This window comes from Canis lupus, chromosome 15 (assembly GCF_011100685.1).
Source record: "Canis lupus familiaris isolate Mischka breed German Shepherd chromosome 15, alternate assembly UU_Cfam_GSD_1.0, whole genome shotgun sequence".
In the NCBI taxonomy this organism is placed as follows: Eukaryota; Metazoa; Chordata; class Mammalia; order Carnivora; family Canidae; genus Canis; species Canis lupus.
This window is the reverse complement of record NC_049236.1, coordinates 6,469,227-6,494,984: the sequence shown is the minus strand read 5'-3', so window position 1 is coordinate 6,494,984 and position 25,758 is coordinate 6,469,227. Positions and strand designations below refer to the sequence as shown.

The window sequence follows — 25,758 nt, the reverse complement described above, 5'->3', positions numbered from 1 at the left end:
TTTTAAAAATTTTTTATAGTAGCCATCCTAATGGGTATGAGGTAGTATCTTACTGTGGTTTTGATTTGCATTTCTCTTGAACACTTTCATGTGCTTATTCTCTCCCTTAAAATAGAGAGAGAGAGAGAGAAATGTGTTTAATGGTGAAGCTTAGCACACTTTTAGCACCATATACGGCCTGAAGTTGAAGCAGCAGGGACAGGTAGGCGACTCCCATTAAGTCTCACATGGCAAAGAGGATGAGGAAGGCAACCAGCACACAGAAGAGCCCCGTGTCCTCAGGTCAAAGCCCAGAACGGCAGAGAAGAGCTGCTGCTTGAGAGACAGGTTCCTGGCACAGCCAATGATCAGGATGCCAAACACTATTCCAATGCCAGCCCCTGAACCAGCCACACCAATAAATGGGGCTGCTATGGCAATATCCCAGGAGACGACACTGGTCTGGAACTCCATCGGGCTACCTGGAGTTGGGGAGCTGCTCTAGGATGGCTGTGTAGATGGGATCACTGGCCTACTCAAGGAGGCAGACACAGGCCTGATTGGGCCCCTGGTACAACCTGAGATCAGAGCCAGAGGAATGAGCAGTGCCCAGTGGGCTGCACTGTCTGCCTCCCAGCTTTAGCTCTAGGTCTCTATTCTTGGCTTTTTTTCCTTTTTCTAAAAGAATTTATTTATTTGAGAGAGAGAGAGAGAAAGCACGAGTGGGGGCAGAGCAGAGGGAGCAGCCTCCCCACTGAGCAGGGAGCCCGACGTGGGGCTCGATCTCAGGACCCTGGGATCATGACGGACCCAAAGTCAGACACTTAACCGACTGAGCCACCCAGGCTCCCCATCTTCTTTCTTTCTTTAACCCTGTTTTCCACCGACTAAAGGAAAGCATTATAATTTCCTTACTTTGCAAACAAGACTCCAAAGTATCGCAAGACTCCCAGACAGGATATGAAGCCCTTAAAATGGGTCATTATTGTGGACCTCAGGATTTTATCAGAAGACGAGGCCTTCCTAAGTTCCCTTCAATCACTGAGACTTACCTGTCTGTGGGGAAAGATCCCGAGCAAAGAGCAAGTGCTTCTTCCATGGGATCACCCAAGCTGCTCTCTTTCTCCGGCTTATTTAACTCTGATGGAGCCAGAGTGGAGGCATCTATATCACAACAAAGAAAAAGATTTGTCACCAAGAAATAACAGCTTTATTCTCTCTCCCCAGCCATCTATAGACACTCCAGCTCAATACAGTTCTAAGGTAAGCTTGCCAAAAAGAGCTTACCATCCATTCATTCAACAAATCCTTATTTAGTGCTTACTATGTGCCAGGCACCAGGGATACAGTAGTGAGCAAAACAAAAATCCCAGCTCCCACAGAGCTGACATTCTAGCCATCAGGGAGACAGGAACATGCAGATGGAAATAAGTAGGCATTTATAGGAAATTTACTATTACAAGAGCACTCTTCTAAGCTCTGCATACATATTAACCATAAATGAGAAATCGCATGGCAAAAACTGAAGCTTAGGTTGACATTTTACCACCTTAAGAAAGCAAAGGCTCTAAACATCAGGAAGCTAAGAATTCAACCTACACACAAGAATATGTCACACCCTTGTTTTCTGTGAACTTTTCACCCAAGGGTAACAGGCTTCTTCTCAAGGACACTGACAAGATATTTGGTTGTGGCGAGCCTGACACTCTCTGTTGGCTATTTACCCTGAGAAGTGAATTTTCCTGAACAAAGATTCAGAAGTTCCTCCAGGTTTTCTTTCTTGTCGTTCTTCCTGGACAGAGTCTTTTCAGTTTGAGATGTGAACTTTCCAGTACATAGATCCAGTAGCTCATCCATGTTAGCATCCATGGCATTCTCATCCATACTGGCCAATGGCAATCCAGGCTTCAAAGCTTGGTACTGATTTCTGTGGTTTCTAACATTTAAGAACCTACAAATGCAATGAAGAATATAAGAAATTCTCTAGGAGAAACAACAAAGTAGTGGCTAAAACATTTTAAAGAGTTTTTTTTTTTTTTTTTTTTTTAAGAAAGAGTGGGGGAAGGGGCAGAGGGAGGAGAGAGAAAATCTTAGGCAGGCTCCACACCCAAGACAGAGCCGAAGGCAGGGCTCGATCTCATGACCCTAACATTATGACCTGAGCCAAAATCAAGAGTTGGACATTTAATTGACTGAGCCACCCAGGCACTCTGGTATTTCTAATAAAACCAAACTTAAAAGCTGAATCTCAGGGGCACCTGGGTGGTTCAGTTGGTGAGGCATCTGCCTTCAGCTCAGGTCACGATCTTGGAGTCCTGGGATTGGGCTACTTGCTTGGAGGGGAGTCTGCTTCTCCTTCTCCCTCTGCCCCTCCCCACTGCTCATATTCTCTCCCTCTCTCAAATAAATAAATAAAATCTTAAAAAAAAAAAAAAGGCTGAATCTCAAACCAGCAAAGGATCCAAACTGCAGCCTTGTGATAATCTAAAGAGGGAGGGAGTTTAATAAAAGAATAAGTGCTATTTGAAAGGTAAAGGGTAGAGGATCATTTCTGCTTTCAGACAGTGTCAGTGTTATGGCCGTGCAACGTGCCACGGGTCTGTCAATCCCCAATCCACACAACAAGCCTAACACAGCAGGACAGGTCATCCAATGCCCTTACACGAGCTGTGCATTTCAAGTAAAGCAGAGATCAAAGGATCAGAATGCCAGGAAAGACTATTTACGTTTTACTTTCTGGAGAGCTTTTGTTCAAACTTGCAGAATGTAATCCTAATGGTCTGTACACCTTCTCTTTCTCAGAAGAGAGAGCACAGATGGAGTAACAGAAGCTCACTTTATTTTTAAACAAAATTAAGCAGTACCCAGCACCATCCCACCCACAGAAACATAAAACTACCTACCCATCTGCATCCAACAGTTGGCTCTGAGTGTCATCTTCTAAACAGAACTGGAAGTCTCCTGCTCCTAGGAAAAGTGTCTTAGGCTCTGGGGAGGCGTTATACAGATCCTGGGAATCCTCTATGGGAAGTGAAGGCTCAGACAGCTTTCCTGAACTCTGGCACCAAAACAAAACCAAACAAAAACAAAACATTTTATAATTGTCATTCACTGTCATGACAACAACAGAAGTTGCTATTTCCAAGATTTTATCTACTCTCAGGCAATTGCAGCTGAGGAGGACAATGCATAGCCAAGAGAAGGATAAAGAAAAATATCTTCAGGAAAGTAAGAACACTGGATGAGGCTTGTTTTTAATACACAAAGGGGGTGGTTTCTTAAAACCGAGCACACATAACGTGGTGGGAGTTGGTTGGCTCAGATGCATTTTATTTAGCAGTGTGGGAAGTAAAAGGGGGAGGAGATTAGAAGACCATTACCATCTTACCTTCGAAGCTGAGCTGACCAAACTGGCTCGAAATAGCCCAGGGGAGGGAGATCTGAATCCTCCCGCTACAGGGAAAAAACCGGTCCCACGGCCTGTCTGTCTGTTGCAAGGCTGATAGGATGGAATCGTGGAGCCAATCAGCTCAAAGCTGCTATTGTGGCTGCTTTCCTTTGTTAACAACGAGCATGAATCATCTTCATCTAAAGAAAGAGAAATAACTTTTAAGTGTATGATTCCAGAAATAAGGTGGATCTGTTTAGGAAAAAGAATTGAGAATGCAACTATCAGGTAACATTCATAGGCAAACCCCTCAAGTTATGTGTCTAAAACATGAAGTTGAAGGTAAATTACAGTAGCAAGAGAGCATTATACAGTCAGGGTTTATCACTCTGAGCTACGTGACACCTGAAAGTTCCCAACTTTCTCTCACCCTGCCTAATGCCTATGATCACTCTCCCCATCATCCAATCATGTCTACATCTTCTTTTTATCTACTGTAACATAAATGTTCTCACGGCTCAGTTAATCAACACACACTACTAAGGACATATTTTTTTTTTTTTTTTTTTTTTATGTATGATAGTCACAGAGAGAGAGAGAGAGAGAGAGAGAGAGAGGCAGAGACACAGGCAGAGGGAGAAGCAGGCTCCATGCACCGGAAGCCTGATGTGGGATTCGATCCCGGGTCTCCAGGATCACGCCCTGGGCCAAAGGCAGGTGCTAAACCGCTGCGCCACCCAGGGATCCCCTAAGGACATATTATATGTCCATGTTCAACTGTGAAGAAACGCAATACAAAATTTCAAAACCAGACCCGAGAAAAATCTTCTAATTCGTTAATTCCTTTCAGAAAAATTTTCTAACTCATAAATTCCTTTCATTGCCACAGGGAAGACGGAGAAAAGTCTACTGAGTTCAAAAAAATGCAAATCTTATGGAATTGTAGGCCTTCAGTACCAAAGCTAAAGGAGCTAAGAAAAGTCAAGTTCTGCATAAGAGTCATGACTTACCCAGTTTGCTAGACCTTTTGCCTGAGATTTCATCTGTTTCTGATTTTTCTTCATTAGGAAAGTAACTATGAAACAAGAAAGAAAATTGTTTACCTGTTTCTGCTACTTATTTATTTTTTTAAAGATTTATTTATTCGAGAGAGAGAGAGAAAGAGAGAGAGAATGCACACAAGTGAGGGAAGAGGCAGAGGAAGAGGAAGATTCTCAAACAGAATCTCCACTGAGTCTGGAGTGAGATGCAGGCCTCGATCTCACCACCCATGATGTCATGACCTGAGCTGCAGTCAAGAGTTGGACGCTTAACTGACTGAGCCACCCAGCCGCCCCATGTCTCTGCTTCTTATGAGAGAGGCAAACCCAAGGGAGTCTTATCTTTCCCTTGAGAGAATTACTTACCCCATCTTGGAAGAGTTGTCCTTAAATAGAAGCAAGGTAGAATCAGATGACAGAGGCTTGGGGACAGAGAGGCCAATGGACTTGCTAATGTCACTACTGCCATCACTATTGTCTTTATCCATTTCTTTCTCTTCTTTGGTTTCTATTTCTTCACCACTGAGAAGGAATTCTGCATTCTTCACCAATCACATTGCCCAAAAACAGAAAGTCAAAAAATTTAAAAGCAAATAGGCTGTTAGCCTGACATACGGCTGCTTGGTTACAGTTCACATCTTAAAGCTCAAACGGTAGACCTGAAGGAAGCTTGGTGTAATCATTGTCAGTAACATAATTTTCCCTGACACTCCAGGAGCTCTTTTGTACTTATTTTACCTTTTACCTCCTCAAATTGCTACGAGATTATGAAAGAAGACCGGGTTATCACTTTACCAAGGCAATGAGAGGTTAAACAAGTAGCCTGAGATTGCAGGACAACTAGTGGCCTCAGACCAAAAACAGGCTGTGACATGCTGCCCAGTTCAGCCCCTGCTTTCTTGCTTTACCCAGGGATAAACGTGAACCAACTCTTACAGTGACTGCAGAGTTCCAACAAAGAGGCTTTTCTGTTCCATTATTATTATTTGTTTTTCTTGGTGGCTTTTTTCTTTTTATTAATACCCCAAACCCTACCATTATCTATCTTACCTAGGCAGAAAACAACACAATTGTAAAAGGGCAAGAGGCCCTTTTACAAATACTCTTCTCAGTGAAGAAAGAGACTCAGGAAGGTCTCAGCTTGCCTGAGAACTTATTCCAGACCTCAACCTGACCAAGGTTAAGACTGCTGTTCATTCTGAATAGAGAAAACTACATAAACAACGAAGATAAAAGTATCTATTAATATAAAACCACTTCCATTTTAGCCTTAGATTTCAGTAAGTAGACTAACAGGTAGAGCCAAAGGTAGGGCTCCGTGAACTGCAGGTAGCCAAAGGTGCTGATGGAACTGAATGCATTTGGACTTTGGTACATATGAGCTAGTTACGCAATCTCTGCCCCTGAAATCTCCTACACAATTGAACATACTACTCTACTCTAATTCAAATCTGATTTTCTCTTTCCCTTATCTACCTTGACCAAGTGACAAAATTAAATAATTGTCAGAACCTCCTGATTGCCTTCTTCCTCCTCTTCTTCCTCTAAATCTCCCTCTTCCTCCTTTTCTTCCTCTAAATCTCCATCTTCCTCCTCTTCTCCATCTTTCTCCGAATCATCTGTCATTTCTTCCTCCTCCTCCTCTTCTTCTTCAAATCCATCCTCATTATCTAATTTAAATAAGGCTTGGCGCTTTTGGCGTTCCTCATGCCTACGGAGTTTCATCGCTTCCTGCAGTTTGGCTTTCAGCACCTGAAGCTTTTCACCTGAACAAAAATATGAAGAAACACGTTAGACATAATGACCGATTATCTATTGCAATCATGGAAGTGTGCATTTCAGGGAACACCAGAAGTGTTGCAGTCACATCTTCAAAGGAAAATCAGAGACCTTAGTACTCTAAGCTTTTGTTATCTTAACAAATAAGATTATGAACTAAAGTGTAAAAGAGAACTTCCATAGTGATGTCCTATACCCTGGGTCAATAAACTGTACAGAAATTATAAAGTTATTAAAGAAGGAAAAAAAGGGGCGGAAGAATAGGACTCTGAAAATCTCTGGCTCAGAAGCCATGAAGGACAACAATGATAAACTTGCCTATATTAAAGAAAAGAAGAAACAATTCGAGAGTAAAATGGGCAAAGGGTATGTTCAAAGAAGAAACGAACATATGTGGTTAATAAACAAAAGTAATGCTTAACCTCATTTCTTTCTTAAGATTTTATTTTTAAGTAATCTTTATACCCAACATGGCACTTGAACTCACAACTGCAAGATCAAGAGTCACATGTTCCACCAACTGAGCCAGTTGGGCATCCCTCACCTCAGTTCTAATTAAAGAGATACAAATCAAAATAAGAGATCGCATTTTTTACATATCTGGCAAAAATTAGGTTTGATAATATCTCTTACTAAGAGGAAACTGGAACTCTTTTACACTGTGATTCAGCGGGTAAGTTGGTGCAGCTATTTTGGAGGACAATGGGATGCTATCTATCAAAATCTGACTCAATGATTCCACTGTAAGTAACTCTGCATCCACTACACCAACGTGTACCTGATACTGAGGTGCAACACTGTATGAAATGCCAAACACTGGAATAAACAAGATGCCCAGTAACAGCAGTATGGTCAAACAAATCCTGTTACAGGGGAATATTATGCGGCTGTTTTAAAAAACCCTCAAAAGCAAAATAATGTGTATCTGAGCTCTGAAGTTAGGTACTATGGATGAGGCTGCTGGTTCTACTACTTATGAGCTGTTTAATCTTGAGCAAGTTGTTTAAATGCTTTGCCTATCAGTTTCCTCATATATAAATATATAAAATAAAGATACTAATATTATTTATAGTAAAGCACCTAGAGCAGTGCCTGGCGGAGAGTAAGTATCCAATGTCTATCCGTCTGTCTCTCTCTCTCTCTCTCTCACACACACACACACACACACAAAATGGTGTATGCATATTAATTTTCTTCCTAGGACACAAGAAATCGTTAACAGCTGCCTTTAGGAAGACTAATGTTCCATTTCATACATTTTCCTCAGTGTCTCAATTTTTTCTATGTGACCTATTTATTGTACTTTCAAAGTGGGAGTGGGGACAACAGACATTGTTAAAACAAAAAAGCAGATTAGAAAGCAGAATGCATAATATGATCAACATTATTGTTTGTTTCTAAAAACATATATAGGGCAGCCTGGTGGCTCAGTGGTTTAGCGCTGCCTTTGGCCCAGGGCGTGATCCTGGAGATCCGGGATCGAGTCCCATGTCGGGCTCCCTGCATGGAGCCTGCTTCTCCCTCTGCCTGTGTCTCTGCCTCTCTCTCTCTCTCTCTTTCATGAATAAATAAAATCTTTAAAAAATTAAAAAAATTTAAAAAAACATATATATACATACATGCAAAGTTTTTTTTAAAAGATTTTATTTATTTATTCATGAGAGACACAGAGAGAGAGAGAGAGAGAGAGAGGGAGAGGCAGAGACACGGGCAGAGGGAGAAGCAGGCTCCATGTAGGGAGCCCGACGTGGGACTCGATCCCAGGTCTCCACGATCACACCCTGGGCCAAAGGCAGGTGCTAAACCACTGAGCCACCGGGGATCCCCCAAGAGATCTTTTTTTTAAGACTTTATTTATTTATTCATGATAAACAGAGAGGCTGCCTGGGAGCCTGATGTGGGGACTCAATCCCGGGACCCTGGGATCATGACCTGAGTCAAAAGCAGACCCTCAACCACTGAGCCACCCAGGGGCCCTGCAGAAAGAGATTAAAAGGATACACAATAGGGATGCCTGGGTGGCTCAGTCGGTGAAGTGATAGACTCTTGATTTCAGCTCAGGTCATGATCTCACAATCGTGGGATCGAGCCCCGTGTGGGGCTCTGTGCTCAGCAGGAAGTCTGCTTGACATTCTCTCTCTCTCTTTGTCTCTGCCCCTCCCGCTACTTGCACCCATGCTCTCTCTCAAATAAACAAATAAATAAAATTAAAAAAAAAAAGGATACACAATTATAGGTGTCTGTGATAGAGGATAGTAGTTTTTTCTTTATTCTTTCTTTGTATTTTCTACAATGTTTATAGTTTTTTATCTTTTAATTTTTAAAAATTATTCATTTTTACTTATTTTTTTAACAATTTTATTTATTTGAGAGAGATAGAGTAAGCACAGAGGAAGAGTGAGAGGGAGAAGCAGGCTCCCCACAGAGCAGGGAGCCCGATGAGGGATTCGATCCCAGGACCCCAGGATCATGACCTGAGCTGAAGGCAGACGCTCAACCAATGAGCCACCCAGGGGTCCCCACTATAGTGTCTTCAGTAGCCACAAAGACCATCAGTGTACAAAGCATAAAGCAATCAAATAAACAAAAACAAGAACCCAAATACCTGGCTTTGTGCGGCTTGTTCCATCCAGCTTCTCAGACGCCAGAGTCACAGGCACCACGTCTGCCTTCAGCTCTTCCTTCCCATCCGTGCCCAAGCCTTTCACTATGATGTTCACATTCACCTTCTGACCAGCCCTGGGTTTGACTGCTGGATTCGCATGCTTCCAGAAACGCTGCTTCAAGGCTTCCAGTTCTAGATCCAAACACCAACCAGTATGTCAGTTTGCCACGCTTAAACTCTTTCCTTTAAGATTCCAGTTAAGACTCATAGGTTAAGTTTTTAAGATCAACAAAGTTGTAGGGGGAAAAAAACATCCAAAGACACCAAAAACTCCTTTGCTACTAACACCTCTGTCAAATTCATGTAAGTTAACCCAGACTAATGAAATGTTGCAACTGTTCTTCCTCAAAAATCATTTTAGGGTAGGAATTTATAACTGATGTTTCTAAATGTATGCAATTCTTTTTTTTTTTTTTTTTTTTAAAGACTTTTAAGGGCAGCCCAGGTGGCTCAGCGGTTTAAGCAACGCCCAGGGCCTGATCCTGGAGACCTGGGATCGAGTCCCACATCAGGCTCCCTGCGTGGAGCCTGCCTCTCCCTCTGCCTGTGTCTCTGCCCCTCTCTCTCTGTCTCTCATGAATGAATGAATGAATGAATGAATGAATAAATAAATAAATCTTAAAAAAAAAAAGACTTTTAATTATTTATTTGATATAGAGAGAGGGGGCGTGAGCATGCACAAGCAGTGGGGGAACGGCAGGCAGAAGGAGAGGGAGAAGCAGGCTTCCTGTAGAGCAGGGAGCTTGATGTGGGGCTCGATCCCAGGACTCCAAGATCATGATCTGAGCTGAAGGCAGATGCTTAACTGACTGAGCCACCCCAAGCACCCTAAATGTATGCAATTTTTGAAAAAATATATTAAACTGGTAGGACCATTAATAATACCATAATTATTAATCATCCAATGGCTTAATTTTTAGTAAGTTCCAGCCTTTTAAAAACAAATTCCCTATTCTGAACATTTCACTATTTATTAGCAATCTTACTAAACACAGGGAAGGTCAATTAAAAAAAAGGGGGGGGGGGCAGCCCTGGTTGTGCAGCAGTTTAGCGCTGCCTGCAGCCCAGGGCATGATCCTGGAGTCCCGGGATCGAGTCCCATGTCAGGCTCTCTGCATGGAGACTGCTTCTCCCTCTACCAGTGTCTCTGCCTCTCTCTCTCTCTCTCTCTCTCTGCATCTCTATGAATAAATAAATAAAATCTTAAAAAAAAAAAGAATATATATCATATAAAAAAAAAGGAAAAAAATGACAATTCATCCAATGATGTAACCTAGCAACAGGACTAGAAAAGTCTGTTGGTGAGACTGTTAAACTTGTACAATCAATATAATCAGAAAGGAAATTCTATTTACAGGTGGCCTCTATACCACACTTATCTTACAGAGGGGACTATATATACTGGGAGCAGTAGGTTCAGTGGTCCAATGGCAATAGTGCCTCTCCTCACTTCCCCATTGCTGTAATAGCTCAGAATTTCTTTCTCCTTTCTCCCTCAGCTAGCTGCTATCTGGCACCATCACCTGCTGCCTCTGTGGGAGACATCATATCACTGTGGGCTGTTTTAAGAGAGCTGACAGTTACAAAGAGAAAAGATTCCTTTGGGGTCAAGGGATGCTGGATATTTTCACAAGCTTTCTCTTCTATATAAGATGTCCAGAACACTCCACGTTTGGTTCTTTTTCTAAAATGCACTCGAATTGTATTTTAGTGGTTTTACAGTTACCAGCTAGATGTGGTTCTTCCTTCCTTAAAAGGGAACAGAAGAAATGGAAGGAAACCTGTTCATTCTGAGTTCCTAGTATAATCAAGTAGCAAAAATCCAGCTCCAAAGGATGATATGTTTACCTAACAAACAAAAGTGTAAGGAGAGAAGATGTGAGTTTGCACCCGCATGGTGGTTCAGTGAGGCTGGAAGCAATGGCGGGATGAAAGTGGAAAGCCAACAGAAATAGGCAGGTCATTATTGGCACCAACAGATTAAAACAAATGGATGTGGAGCAAGATTTGCTTGGGACCTAAAGTAATAATGAGGCAGAGGAGTTGCCTTCATTCTTCTAGAGAAAGCCAGGGTCCTTAGAGCTCTTCCTCTCCAACATATCAGGACACCTGCTTTCCTTGCCCTTTACTACATGACTCAACCATCTTCCTCCTTGCCCTAGAAATCCTGCTCAGGTTTCTCTCTGTCCACCAGTCTTTTTCCAGGATCCTTTCATGTCCTAACTGAAGGGTCTCTGCTCCAGCTTAGGTTTCCACCAGCAGCATGAATCTAAAACTATGCTCATCCCCATTGTTCTTAGTCCAGAAAAACAGAGGAATTAAGGGCAGAGATGATCCTCTACACTATTGCAGGCAGCAGGAGTTACACATTTCTAGTACCCCGATGTTTAGATCTACATGCGTTTTCTCATGGAAACCCTACTCTATGCGAGGTTAAGGAAACTAAGCTGTTCCTACTACTTTTATTCTTAACTCCTTTCAATGTGTCCACCATACTTGCCACCAGATTGACCTCCCCAAAATGAGTATCTGATTGGGTCATTTCCTTTGCTAAAAGTTTTTCAGTGGCCCTCTACTAACAAAAGGCAAAAGTCCAAGCTCCTACCATGGCCTCAAAGCCCTGTATGATCTGGCCTCCAGTTACCCATCCTCAATGCCTTTGCAATCTTCACTCCAGCTCACCACAACACCCTGTATTTTCTCTGGTCATTGTTGGATCTTTTGTGGGTCTCTTCCCTCCGCCAAGAATGCCCTCCCTCACTTCTCTGCCTTGGTATCTCTACTAGGCTTTCAGGACTCAGCTCTGGTATCAGTTCCTTTCGGAAATGTTCCTGACTCCCCAAGAGACATTCCAAGTGAGGTACCCTTCCTCCAGGCTCAGAGAATAGACGCATTCACTATCCAGTCGTGTAATGAATGCCCTGTTTGCCTGTCTGTCACTACTACCAGGCTTTAACTTCCTTGAGAGCAGGGACTATGTCTTGTATACAAAGCATCCGACACCATGCTAAATAAAGGTTTATTGCACAGATAAATAAAAGTTGATCCTAACTTCATAAATATGGGACTGGCTGGTATGGAAATCCAACTTTGATGTCAAATACTATTTCTGAAGGAAAACATATTCCGACCCAAAAATAAATGCCTACTATGTGCCAGGCACTGTGCTAGTTCCCTATATAAGCCAAGTAATGTTGGAAAAATTACCCAGCCTCTCCAAGTCTCCATCTCTTCACTGCAAAATAATACCTGGGGCTACGAGAATTAATAACAATAATAGAGAATCTATCAGTGTCTAATGTAGTAGGTACTCATGAAAAAGGTTTCTTCCCTTTCCTGTCTCAGTCCAGAACTGTTTAGAGAGCTTCAAGTCCCAAATAAAAAAAAAAATCTCACAGTGTCTAGTATTGTTAAGTACTCAAAAAATGTTGCTTCCCCCTCTCTTACTCTGGAGCTGTTTAGATAACTCCCACACCACAAAACTTTCCCTCCGTGTTTCAGGCAACAGCTTATTTCCCTGCTTCTCTGCTAATGGAGCTACGTTAGTTTTTTTTTTTTTTTTTTTTTAATTTATTTATGATAGTCACACAGAGAGAGAGAGAGGCAGAGACACAGGCAGAGGGAGAAGCAGGCTCCATGCACCGGGAGCCCGACGTGGGATTCGATCCCGGGTCTCCAGGATTGCGCCCTGGGCCAAAGGCAGGCGCCAAACCGCTGCGCCACCCAGGGAACCCATCTACGTTAGTTCTGTTACACAAACCTTTCACTCCATGTCCTGCTCTGGTTAAACTGACTCACACATCCTCCCAATATGCACCATGCAGAGCTCTTCTTGTCCCTTTCAAGAGTGTCCTTCTCTCCACTTCCAAAAAGCCCACTCATTCAATCAATAGAATCTCTGGGCATAATTTACACACCAGATACTGTTGATGACAGAGCACCTGCCAACCATAAGCTGTTATGGTTACGATGTAAATAATTTCACTAATAATAGAAATAGGAGCCACTATTTGAGTGCTTCTTTATGCATTTCTATGCCTTATTTCAACAAATCTTCACTATAGTCCTGTGAACTGGATTTTCTTTTTTCTTTCTTTCTTTCTTTTTTCCTTAAGGTGCCTCAGAGAGGTCAAATGGCACACTCAAGGTTAAACAATGAGTAGCACAGTCTAGATTCAAACCTTGGTCTTGCTACAGAGTCTAAGCTCTTATCACGCCAAATGGCCTCAATGCAGAGGAGGGAACACCCAATTCCGCCTACTAATCAGGAAGTCTACCTAATATGGTAATATTTAAACTCTGTCTTGAAGGAGCATTCATTCATTCACTCATCCAATATAAACGCCTATAATATGTCATCCACTGTGGAAGCACTGGTGATAGAGTAGGGAACAAGCTAGAAGATCCCTATTCAAAGTATAAAAGGAAAGGCAGTGAACAAGTAATTACACCCACCTACTCTTCAAGCCTTCTTCTACCCACCTATTGGAAGAAACTAATCCTTCCTCTAAACTGCCCCAGCACTTTATTCTAAATGTTTCTTTTGGCAAAGACTACTTTTCCCTTTTGTTCATTTAATTTTTCCAATTATCAGTGACACACGTTCATTATAGATGTCACTTTCCACCTTCTCTCTGGTATTACTGTTACTTGCATACTTATCTTCCGTACGAGAGCATAAGTAGCTTACATGTACAATAAATGTCAGATTTCTTTTGGTATGCTGCCCTACAACACCTTGCATGTTATGGATAATTTAATATTTGTTAAATAGTAGGGGAAAAATAAGCTTTTTACAAACAATTTACCAAACTAAAAGGTCTCCCTTTAATGGTGAAAACGATGAATAATGCTTTTTTGAATGTCATGCCATAACAAACAGCCAATGCATCTCTTTTGTGTACTAACCTATCAACAAGCTTCCTGTTTTAAACAAGGTTGAGAACATTCTGATGACAGGCCAGATTCATCTAAATAGAATTTTACCAATATCTGGTACAACTACAGCATAAGATCACGTGTGGTTATCATTTCCTCCTGGGTTCCCTAACCTCCACAGGAGCAAATACTAGACAGCTACCAGAATAAATTACTCTGGAGGCTCCCCCACAATTCAAAGGATTACCTCTGTTGGTTTCAGGTTCTTCAAGTATCACAAAGGAATCTTCATCAGCACCCAGCCGAGGTTTAATGGAAACATCTACTCCCAGTTGCTTAAGCCTATCCAGTGTGAACCTCCTCACTTTTTCGGGTTGCATAATTATGGATTTAGTTTGCTGCCTGGGCTCTTCCACCTTGTCATCTGCTTCTTCTGTTTTCTTCAGGCCTTCTTCTCTCTCCAGAGAATGAGGTTCAGGTGCCACAAGCCCTCCGGCCTGATACTCTTCATTGTCCTCATTCCCGAGGGAGCTGGATTCCTGCTGAGCCACGTAGCTGTCCTCAGGTGAAGGTCTGTCATCACTCTGCTTCTGTTTCTCCTGAATTTCTTGCTCTTCACTTCCCATCACATCCTTACTGCAAGACTCCTCTGATCCAGTAGTGATCTGGGCTTCATTTGAAGCTGCAGGGAGTGCATTAATGTCCATTTCATATCCCGCACCTCTTGTCTGCTCAGAATCTTTGCTTTGGTGGTCGTTATTCTTCTCGCTTGTATTTGCGGTGTCTATGGATTCTTTGTGATGGCTTGACTGATACTTAGATGACCTAGAGAAGGGAAAATGAGCTGACGTTGAAAATTATCCTAAGTGGGAAACTCTCATCTCAGTATATAATGATATTCAGCTAAATCAGTTTGATGAGTGAGGAATCTGAACTTTTTACACCAGATGTTTGTTACAAAACTGAGTATTTGCAAAAATTATAATCACAAGGAAAGAGAGTTCTTACTTCAGTAGTGCCATGGCATTCCCCTGGCAAGTGGGTCGGGGTTTACGTTTGAAGAAATCATGAATGGTTTTATTCTCAGGCATATGATATGGAAGATTAAGCGCAGACTCTATAAAATCAAACAAAAGAAGCAGCAAATACATTTACTGTATATTCTGAAATGTCACTTCATATCCAGTTAACTAAACAGTACAGTGAAAGCCATCACCAGAAATAGAAAACAATCCTGGCTTTAATAAAGACAGGATTTTTTTTTTTTAAGATTTTATTTATTTATTCATGAGAGACAGAGAGAGAGAGAGAGAGAAAGAGAGAGGCAGAGACACAGGCAGAGGGAGAAGCAGGCTCCATGCAGGGAGCCCGACATGGGACTCGATCCTGGATCTCCAGGATCACGCCCTGGGCCAAAGGCAGGCGCCAAACCGCTGAGCCACCAGGGCTGCCCTAATAAAGACAGGATCTAAGTACAAAAGAACTCCCTGAAGACCAGTGGCTTTTAAATCTGGTTGTGAAATCAAACTGATTGTGGGTGGCTCACTTGGTTAAGCATCTACCTTGGGCTCAGGTCATGATCTCAGGGTCCTGGGATCAAGCCCCGTGTTGGGCTCCCTGCTCAGTGGAGAGTCTGCTTCTCCCTCCACCCCAACTCCACCATTTGTGCACTCGCGCTCTAACAAAATCTTTAAAAAAATATTTTGCCACGGCCAAGTTGAGCCTACAAAGAAATATTGTGATTTGCCTCAAAGTTACTGTACTGGCTTACGTTACCTCGAATAAGGCGTTGAGTCTCACTATGCAGTTTTTTTAATGCTTCCTTACTTAATCGGGCTGCCTTCCTTTCCTTAAAGAAAACAAAAAATGAGACTACATTAATGCTATTATTCAGAAAGCTATTCATCCTTCAAGAGTTTGCTCTTTCCAAGAAAAAGGATGGAGAGGCAAAAGCAAGCACTAATAGATTCAGTACAATATAAACTCAAAGATATCATTTATTTGTAGATCACATAGAATTAATTCAACACAGTCCATATTTGTGTCCCTACCATGTACAAAGCAATATCTTGGGCACCAGGAAACTGTGACAGATTTGATAAAATATTTATCCCTCAGAAATTCACCATCTCCTGGAGAAAGAAAATCAACATGACAATTGTACAGAGCTCTATCTTACCTTCCTTATGGTGCCTTTGGATAGCTCAGTCTCTTCTTCAAATGGATAGACTCCACTCTCCAAAGACAGTTCCTTTTCCTAAAAGAGAAGATTACAAGCTGAAAAATATGGACAAAAATTAAACCTAAGGGGCGCCTGGGTGGCTCAGTCGGTTAAGCGACCAAGTCATGATTTTAGCTCAGGTCATGATCTCGTGGGTTATGGGATTCAGCCTTTGTGGGGCTCTGTGTTGAGCAGGGAGTCTGCTTGGCATTCTCTCTCTGTCCCTCCCCCTACTCGCTCGCTCTCTCAAGGAAATAAATCTTTAAAAACATTATTAAAAAAGAATTAAGCTGAAATAAGAGGAAATTGCCTACTCAAAAGATTGCTTTTGTATCCCAACATCACATCATGCTACATTAATAACAAGTCAATAATTATTAAATATAAAGTTTTAAACATATAGCATCCCGGGTTACCTAGATGGCTCAGTGGTTGAGCATCTGCCATTAGCTCAGGTTGTGATCCTGAGGTCCTGGGATCAAGTCCCACATCAGGCTCTCCACAGGGAGCCTGCTTCTCCCTCTGCCTGTGTCTCTGCTTCTCTCGAGACATATTTAAATAAATTTATTTATTTATTTACTTATTTATTTATTTATTTATTTACGATAGACACAGAGAGAGAGAGGCAGAGACACAAGCAGAGGGAGAAGCAGGCTCCATGCCGGGAGCCCGATGTGGGACTCGATACCAGGTCTCCGGGATAGCGCCCTGGGCCAAAGGCAGGCGCCAAACCGCTGCACCACCCAGGGATCCCCATATTTAAAAATGTTTAAAAAAATAAACGTATAGCATCTCTATAAAGCTTAGAAAAAAAAAAAGCTTAGAAAAAACTTTGCTGCCTCAAATGGAGCTTGAGCTCTCATTTCTTACACGCCTTTATTATCTTTCCCAATAACTCCCAAGGAGCTAAAGATAATCTTAGCAAGAATAATTGCACTTCCAAACACTCAGGACAATGATGTTTCACTACTGATACCTTCCCAGAAACACTTTTTTTTTTTTTTAAGATTTTATTTATTTGAGCACACGAGAGAGAACATGTGTGCACAAGCAAGGGGAGAGGCAGAGGGAAAGGGAGAAGCAGACTCCCCACTGAGCAGGGAGGACCATGCGGGACTGGATCCCAGGACTCTGAGATGACCTAAGCCAAAGGCAGGCAGTTAACCGACTGAACCACCCAGACGCCCCACCAGAAACACTTTAGGTTCATTTCTTAGAGGCCACAGGAAAATAAAACTTGTATCTCTGCCCCATTCATACCTGTTTCTTATACAATATAAAGGCTCACTTTTTTCCCCCTGACATCCTATGAGGGTACTCAAAATACTAGCTTCCACACAAGTTAGCACATCTATCACTTGTACTGCCTGATTCCAAAATTAACAGCCAGAAAACTTAAATCAATTGCCACATGTTTTTCTTCAGTTAAAAAAAAAAAAAACTTCCAACAGTAAATCAGAAAATAAAGCAAAGGTTAGAAGCAGTGGGTTAGCTCTTACGCAATCATCTTTTACTTGCCTTGTGCTTTTTTACTTTGTTTTTCACAGCTGCCCTTATCGATTCCAAAGACTCTTCGTCTTCCAATGCAGAGTTAGTTTCCTCCTCCTCCAACCCAGTTTCAAAAAGGTCTTTATCCACGAGAAGACAGCCACTATCATTAAATGGCTGTTTCACATCATCTTCCTGGATAACACATAAAGAAAAAAGCTAAATCCAATCACTCAAACTCCAATATTCCACAATATAATAAGCTAATTTGGATCAGGCAATGAAAAGCCCATACATAGTACATCAACAGACAAATATATGGCATTTTAGAACAGTCTCCTGGGCCCCTACCCACAGTCATCCTTTGAGGTCCATGCTGTGATTTTACTGCCCAAAACCAACTTAATAAACAGTATATATATTTTTTGCAAAATCAATTAAATACTTATTAAGCAACTACTTTATAAAACTTGAAGATGGTTTCTCTAGTCAGCAAACCAGACTTGACGTATGGATGCCTAAAAAATTCTCCTCTGAAAGTTAATTTTCATCAAATCAGAAGCAGCAGTTATTCCATACGCTTGCAAAGAAAATCAGAAATCTACTTTATTTGGAAGTGTCCCCTATTTATCTAAAATGGAGAATGAGACCAGCAAGTTTTAAATTCCATTATCTCAATACTTGCAACGCAAAACAATCAACTCGAAGCTATATTCTGCGTGCAGAAACCTCAAGAACTAAAAGCAACTTGCTCTAAGATGTTAAGTTCATCCACCTTAGAAAGAACAAATTTGTTCTTTTAAACATACCTCACTTTTCGTTTCCTTCTTTTTTAGCCGCCTGATTTTTTCCATCTTTTTTTCCTCTTTCTCAAGTCTTCTCTTTGATTTTACTTTTGCTTTTCCTCCAATTCCTTCTTTATCACGTTTGGGTTTTTTGGAAATCTTTCTGTCGACTGTGAAGTCCACAGAGTTTTCAGATTGGAGACTCCGCTCTAAGCAAGGCATCACCTGGGTTTCAAGGTTTTCCTGATACAAAGACTCCTCGATGTCACTTTCAGCACTGTCTGCCAGAGTTTTGTAAATCCTTCTGACTTTTCCATTTTTTCCGGCATATAAGTTCTCTTTATTTTCCTCCTCAACACTGTCATAGGGAGTTTGCTCTGGGGAGGCATTTGTGTCCTCTCTCTCAGAATCACTGTCTTGTAGCACCTTCTTGCTTTTCAATTTCTTACTCGTGAATATCTCTTCATCTGAATCTGGAGGAAACAATTTTTTTTAGAGGTCTACTGTCATTCGGCCCTCCTCCTAGTCCCACTGGTCTTCAAAAATATCCAATTATTCAAGTGCTATGTCACCTCGTGAAATTATGTAGCTACCACTAAGAACTGATTGTAGCAAAGCAAATCTAAAAATAGGTTTTGAAAAACATTTTCCCTGGAAAAATGTCTCTTACTGAGAAATGTAATTATATATATTTACAAAGTGTAAAGTTGTTCTAATTCTTCTGGCAGATGTTAAAAATCCTTTTATTAAAGGATGAATGCATGCAACAAGGCAATGTGGTAGCTTCTAGACATTTTATACATTTAATAACATAATAGAAATAGCTAATGTCAAAAGGCTACAAGCACTATTATTTTGTTTATATAATAAGACAAATAATACGGTTAAGAATAATTTAACGAAACAAAAGGATAATGAAATTAATCCAGTCCACTTACAACCCAAGCTCCTACATTCTATTCTTAAAAATAAAATCACTATTACAAACCTCCATCACTCAAGGGCACAATTGTTTCACAGCTGCCTTGTCCACTGTCTGAAGGACTATTGGCTCCTTCCTGTGAAATGAGCTTTGGATCACTGATTTCTAGGTGAACCTAGAAAATGAGAACACACTTTGCATTAACCAGCTGATGACAAAAAGCTCTAAATATCTAATGATTCACAAATCATCATAGGACCATAAGACTCAAGTAAGGAAAACACCAATACAATGGTTCAAAGAGGGATCCCTGGATGGCGCAGCGGTTTGGCGCCTGCCTTTGGCCCAGGGCACGATCCTGGAGACCCGGGATCGAATCCCACGTCGGGCTCCCGGTGCATGGAGCCTGCTTCTCCCTCTGCCTGTGTCTCTGCCTCTCTCTCTCTCTCTCTCTCTGTGACTATCATAAATAAATAAAAAAATTAAAAAAAAAAAAAACAAAAAACAATGGTTCAAAGAAGTGATGACATTAAGAATTACTGCACAAGGGGTGTCTGGCTGGTTTGGTTCAGTGGAACATATGACTCTCGATCTTGGAATTGTGGGTTCAATCCCAGGATGAGTGTAGAGATTACTTAAAAATAAAACCTTAGGGGCAGCCCGGGTGGCTCAGTGGTTTAGAGCCACCTTCAGCCCAGGGCGTGACCCCGGAGACCCAGGATCGAGTCCCACGTTGGGCTCCCTGCATGGAGCCTGCTTCTCCCTCTGCCTGTATCTCTGTGTCTCTATGAATAAATAAATAAAATCTTTTAAAAAATAAAATAAGGGGATCCCTGGGTGGCTCAACGGTTTGGCGCCTACCTTCAGCCCAGGGCATGATCCTGGAGTCCCGGGATCAAGGCCCACGTCGGGCTCCCTGCACGGAGCCTGCTTCTCCCTCTGCCTGTGTCTCTGCCTCTCTCTCTCTGTGTCTCTCATGAATAAATGAATGAATGAATAAATAAATAAATAAATCTTTAAAATAAATAAATAAAATCTTAAAAAAAAAGGAATCATTGGACAAAAAAATTCATTGTTCATCTTTGAAGAGTGCTACAGAATCAATGCTTTAAGGTACATAAACCAAAAGAATTAAGCATTTATTACACATTTTTTTTGGGAATGTTTCTCAGTATATCCAAATGACATGTTAAATAACATCACAGAGATGCAATCCAGATGTGAAAAGCTCTGTAGTACAAACTGTGGATTTCCTTAACAGTAAACTGCAAGAAAAAAAGACAAATGGGGAGATCTATATGGAGTTAAGATACACACACATCAACAATTGCAATATGCAGACTTTGGATCCTGATTCAAATAAACTGAAAGTATATGTATATGTGACTCAAAGAAATCTGAACACTAACTAGATATTTAGTATTAAACAACAATTGTGAATTTTTTAGGTGTAGTAATAATATTTGTGGTTATCTGTTTCGGGAAGTCCTTTATCGTAGAGATTAATAATGAAATATTTGTGGATGAAATGAGGTCTGAAATATGCTTCCAAATAATCCAGTGAGGGGGGAAAGTGGGTGAGACTATAAATGAAACAAGACTGGCATGATTTGATAACTTGAAGTTAGGTGATAGGTTCTTTTTACCAACTTTGCTGTGTTCATGTAGGTTTCAAATTTCCCAAATAAAACCATTTTAAAAGTCACAAATAAAAAACATGAGCAGGATGGTGTTAGGTGACTTGACTAGTTAGCAACCAGGCTGACCCTAGAGGCCAGATCTCCTACATCCTTGGCTTTCTTTTCTTTTCTTTTTTTTTTTTTAAGATTTTATTTATTTATTCGTGAGAGACAGAGAGAGAGAGAGAGAGAGAGAGAGAGAGGCAGAGATACTGGCAGAGAGAGAAGCAGGCTCCATGCAGGGAGCCTGACGTGGGACTTGATCCCAGGTCTCCAGGGTCTCGCCCTAGGCTGAAGGCAGGCGCTAAACCCATGAGCCACCAGGGCTACCCATCCTTGGCTTTCTTTTTTTTTTTTTTTTAATGTTTTAAAATTTTTTATTTATTTATGATAGTCACAGAGAGAGAGAGAGGCGCAGAGACACAGGCAGAGGGAGAAGCAGGCTCCATGCACCGGGAGCCCGATGTGGAATTCGATCCCGGGTCTCCAGGATTGTGCCCTGGGCCAAAGGCAGGCGCCAAACTGCTGCACCACCCAGGGATCCCCATCCTTGGCTTTCTTAGGGCTCTGAATCCAATTAAGGGGAGGGAGGGTGTGCATGTGTGTAAATATTAACATCTGTACTGTAGTCAGGCACTTCCCACCTTAATGATTTCTCAAAACAACTATTAAATTGATTTAAATGTTTGGTACAGTTATTTGAATAACAACCAGGGTAACAGGCACTGAGGAGCCCCAGAGGATCATCACGCATGTTCTGATGGTTCTCCCAACAACCTAAACAGTTAAGATTCTTTGTGGGTGCAGAAACTGAGTTTGGGGAACCACATGACTCAGCACATAGTGATGCTCCTCATCACCGAATTCCGGGCAGTTTGTACCAATATCAGCAACAGCCACCGCCAGGAACAGGGTGAGGACAAAGTCCAGTCTCAAAACCTCGGTCATCAAGATTAATACCTTAGTGCAATATTTTTTTGTTTTTATTTATTTATTTTACAACACTTTTTTCTAAAAATAAATGGAACTGGCAAAGCTATGGCTCACGAGGTCAGCCAACCACTTTTGCTAACAATTTTTTTTTTTTTTGCTAATAAAATTTTTATTGAAACCAGGGCCAGGATTTAGGGGGAGGTGCAGAGGTGCAGAAGCGCAAGCGCAGGCAGGGGCTGGCTGGCTTGCTTGCTGTATCTAAAAATTCAAAATACTGGATTAAAACACTATCTCGATTACGGAGTTTTGGGTAGCCCTCTTAAAGGTGCCCCCAAGGCTGGTGCCTCCCCTGGTCCCGGCCACACGACCTCAGAGCCCCCGCGCAGACCCCGCCTCCCGGAGGCCCCGCCTCCCATTTCCGGGGAACCGCCCCCCTGCCCAGCAGCCCAGGTGCTTCTGCGCCTGCGCCGTCCTCTGTTGGGGGAGGGGAGCCAGACGAGGAAGAGCCCCCGCGGCAGGAAACCCGCCGCAGGGGCGGCCGGGCGGCCGGAGGAGCTGCGGGGAGGCCGGCTGCGCGCGCCGCAGGAGTCAGGAGCGACGCGGCCAGCCCGGCGCCCGGCGGGAGCGGAGAGCCGCGAGCCCGCGGGGCCGTGGGAGCCTCCCAGCAGCCTGAGCGCGCGCCGCCGCCGCCGGGCACGCCGGGAGCTGTAGTCCTCTCCGCCTCCGCGCCCCGCTCGGGCCGCTCGACCCTTTCCCATCCCCGCCCCTGGGCGCCGGGCCTCGGCAGCCGCGGACGGCGGCCTGTGCACTAACTCACCTCAGAAACCACTTCGCCGGGCATGACTCCGGCCTCTCCCGCGCTTCGCTGTGACGGGGCAGGTCTCGCGTTCCCGTAGCGCGGGCGCAGCGGCTCCCGCGGTCTCCAGTCCCGCAACGCTGTTTGAGCTTTCGCGCCCAGCCAGCGCGGAGGCCCCGCCCCAACGACCTGCACCAATCCGGAGGCGGCTTTCTGCGCGAGGCCACGCCCCCGCGCTGTCCTACCAATCAGGAAGCGGCGCCGGCCAGACTCGCAAATAGAACCCGGGTCGGCTTGGCGGGTCCCGGCTGCTCCAGTCCCTGCGAGCTCAGGGCGGCTGGTGCCCCGTCTGCGGGACGGTCGGGCCCTCTGGCCTTGCAAGGCCCTACCTGGGGAGCGGTGGCTTTGACCTTTGGCCCTTGCTGCAGCGCATGTTGAGGAGTAAGCCCTTCAAGCGGGAAGATCCCTGGGCCACTTCTAGAAGACACCTGCGGGGGTTTTCTCCGGGACCTCCATCCCAGGAGCAGCTGCGTCCCACCTGCTCCTTGTACACGGAGCATTCACGCCCCTGAGCATTGACGAAAGTTCTATGGGCTTCTCAGATACCAAAGAATATCCTTGGATGGCCTTTACAATTTTATTTATTTTTTATTATTTTTTAAAAGATTTTATTTATTTATTTATTTATTTATTTATTTATTTATTTATTTATTTATTTATTTATTTATTCATGAAAGACACAGAGAGAGAGAGAGAGGCAAAGACCCAGGCAGAGGGAGAAGCAGGATCCATGCAGGGAGCCCGATGTGGGACTCAATCCCGGGTCTCTAGGATCATGCCCTGGGCCAAAGGCAGGTGCTAAACCGCTGAGCCACACAGGGATCCCCTATAATTTTATTTAAAGTTAATTTGAGGATGTAGGAAAATACCTACCCATCCACTCCTCAACTCCTCAGACAAGGCAGGAATGAAGAATAAAAGGTCCGGAGTCAGACTAATCCCAGACGATTCTAATTCCTTGTGACTATGCTGGTTACTGTCTTTTTGCCCCTCCAGGTCTATTCTCATTCCTTATCCTGCTCTGCCCAGGGCAGGCTGACCACTCCCGGCTGTACTACCCAAGCCCCCTTGCCCTCTGGCTTCCGGTTGAGTCAAGTTCCTGGAAGGGACTTTACAAGATGACTGTAAGCAGGAAGTCAGAGGGCACCAAGAAGGGAAGGCCGCAGTAGTTACCATCCTTCCCTACTTCACTCTCATGATCTTATCCATTGATAGGTGACCAACTCATCTGAATTTTCCCACGACTTTTCCAGTTTATTTTTTTTAAGATTTTATTTATTTATTCATGAGAAACACACAGAGAGAGGCAGAGACACAGGCAAAGGGAGAAGCAGGCTCCATGCAGGGAGCCCGACGTGGGACTCGGTCCTGGGACTCCAGGATCACGCCCTGAGCCAAAGGTAGACGCTCAACCACTGAGTCACCCAGGCATCCCACTTTCCCAGTTTTAGCATTGAGAGTCCATCTCCCGAGAATCTCAGTCCCAGGCAAACCAGGATAGTTACCTTAACCCCTGGCTTCCTCTATCCAAGTTTCCAGCTTTAGCTGGATTCAGATAAAAATTCTCTTTCCTCATCTTTATTTCTTTACCTCCCCACCACTTCTCAACCCACTTTTTCTCCCCACATCAAGACCCCGCTGTACATCCTCTTCTCTCCCATCCATCTAGCCACATTTTCACCCACTTTGCTAGTTCTACACTGATGATTTCCAAATATACATTTATAGCGCTTCTCCTTCATATCTACAGGGCTAACATTTATCGGAGGCTTACCCTGCGACAGAAACAGTTGCAAGAATTTTGCAAACATCTTATTTAGTCTTCAGAATAAATTTGTAAGGTAATACTACTGTCTCTACTTTAGCGGGACATAAACCTTTAAAAGGCTAGTAACTGATGGAGCCAATATTCACACCCTGCTCAATCTGACTCCAGAGCTCATACTCTTCAGAGAGGCCTTGCCTGAGCCCCACTCTCCACTATCTCTCCATCCCCTGCTCTGTTTTCCCCAATAACAAGTCTGCCTGAAATTTTATTTTTATCTATTTGTATATTGTTGCTACAGGAGGTCAAGTACTTTCCTTTACCACCATATCCTCACTATCTAGAATAGTTGGAGCATGATAAGAATGATCTGAAGAGCTGGTAACAAGGTTACTGAACCCCACTCACTCCCAGAGTTTCTGATTTAGTATGTCTGATGTGAGGCTCAAGAATTTTCTTTTTTTTTTAATATTTTATTTATTTATTCATAAGAGACAGAGAGAGGGAGAGAGAGGCAGAGACACAGGTAGAGGGAGAAGCAGGCTCCATGCAGGGAGCCCGACGTGGGACTCGATCCCAGGTCTCCAGGATGGTGCCCTGGGCTGAAGGCGGCGCTAAACCGCTAAGACACCGGGGCTGCCCGAATTTTCTTTTTTTAAAAGATTTTTTAAAAAATGTATTCATATCATAAATAAATAAATAAATAAATAAATAAATAAATAAATAAATAAATAAATAAAAGGGATCCCTGGGTGGCGCCGCGGTTTGGCGCCTGCCTTTGGCCCAGGGTGCGATCCTGAAGACCCGGGATCGAATCCCACGTCGGGTTCCCGGTGCATGGAGCCTGCTTCTCCCTCTGCCTGTGTCTCTGCCTCTCTCTCTCTCTCTCTCTCTCTGTGACTATCATAAATAAATAAAAATTAAAAAAAAATAAAAAAATAAAAATGTATTCATTTGAGAGAGAGAGCAAGAGAGCACAAGCTGCCGGGAAGGAGCAGAGGGAGAAGCAGGCTCCCTGGTGAGCAGGGATTTCCCCTATGCAGGGCTGGATCCCAGCACCCCAGGATCATGACCTGAACCCAAGGCAGGTTCTCAACCGACTGAGCCACTCAGGTGCCCCCAACGCCCGAGAATTTCCATTTCCAACAAGTTTCCAGATGATGCTTATACAGCTGGTATGGAGACCACACTTTGAGAACCAAGGGCTTAGAACATACCTGGTTCATGATAGGGAAATCAATATTTCTTTTTTTTTTTTTTTAAGATTTATTTATTTATTTATTTATTTATTTATTTATTTATGACAGAGAGAGAAAGAGAGGCAGACACAGGAGGAAGGAGAAGCAGGCTCCATGCCGGGAGCCCGACGTGGGACTCAAT

General features: G+C 43.0%; 1 protein-coding gene and 1 pseudogene across 1 annotated transcript in view; both read right to left on the bottom strand.

The window, feature by feature from the left end:
- The window catches only part of CLSPN (claspin), a 30,077-nt gene extending 7,479 nt beyond the window's left edge, over positions 1-22,598 (bottom strand). Inside the window, exons 1-16 of the mRNA XM_038557926.1 lie at positions 22,575-22,598; positions 19,212-19,320; positions 18,248-18,696; positions 17,469-17,633; positions 15,909-15,986; positions 15,506-15,578; positions 14,738-14,846; positions 13,977-14,554; positions 8,792-8,983; positions 5,920-6,173; positions 4,774-4,949; positions 4,378-4,442; positions 3,368-3,567; positions 2,883-3,037; positions 1,704-1,930; positions 1,032-1,143 (exon numbers count right to left, since the gene is read on the bottom strand). Coding sequence (XP_038413854.1) covers positions 1,032-1,143; positions 1,704-1,930; positions 2,883-3,037; positions 3,368-3,567; positions 4,378-4,442; positions 4,774-4,949; positions 5,920-6,173; positions 8,792-8,983; positions 13,977-14,554; positions 14,738-14,846; positions 15,506-15,578; positions 15,909-15,986; positions 17,469-17,633; positions 18,248-18,696; positions 19,212-19,320; positions 22,575-22,598 — 2,966 coding nt within the window. The remainder of the gene's footprint in view (positions 1-1,031; positions 1,144-1,703; positions 1,931-2,882; positions 3,038-3,367; positions 3,568-4,377; positions 4,443-4,773; positions 4,950-5,919; positions 6,174-8,791; positions 8,984-13,976; positions 14,555-14,737; positions 14,847-15,505; positions 15,579-15,908; positions 15,987-17,468; positions 17,634-18,247; positions 18,697-19,211; positions 19,321-22,574) is intronic.
- On the bottom strand, positions 131-962 carry LOC102153318 (annotated as a pseudogene).
- Positions 22,599-25,758: the final 3,160 nt, after the last annotated feature.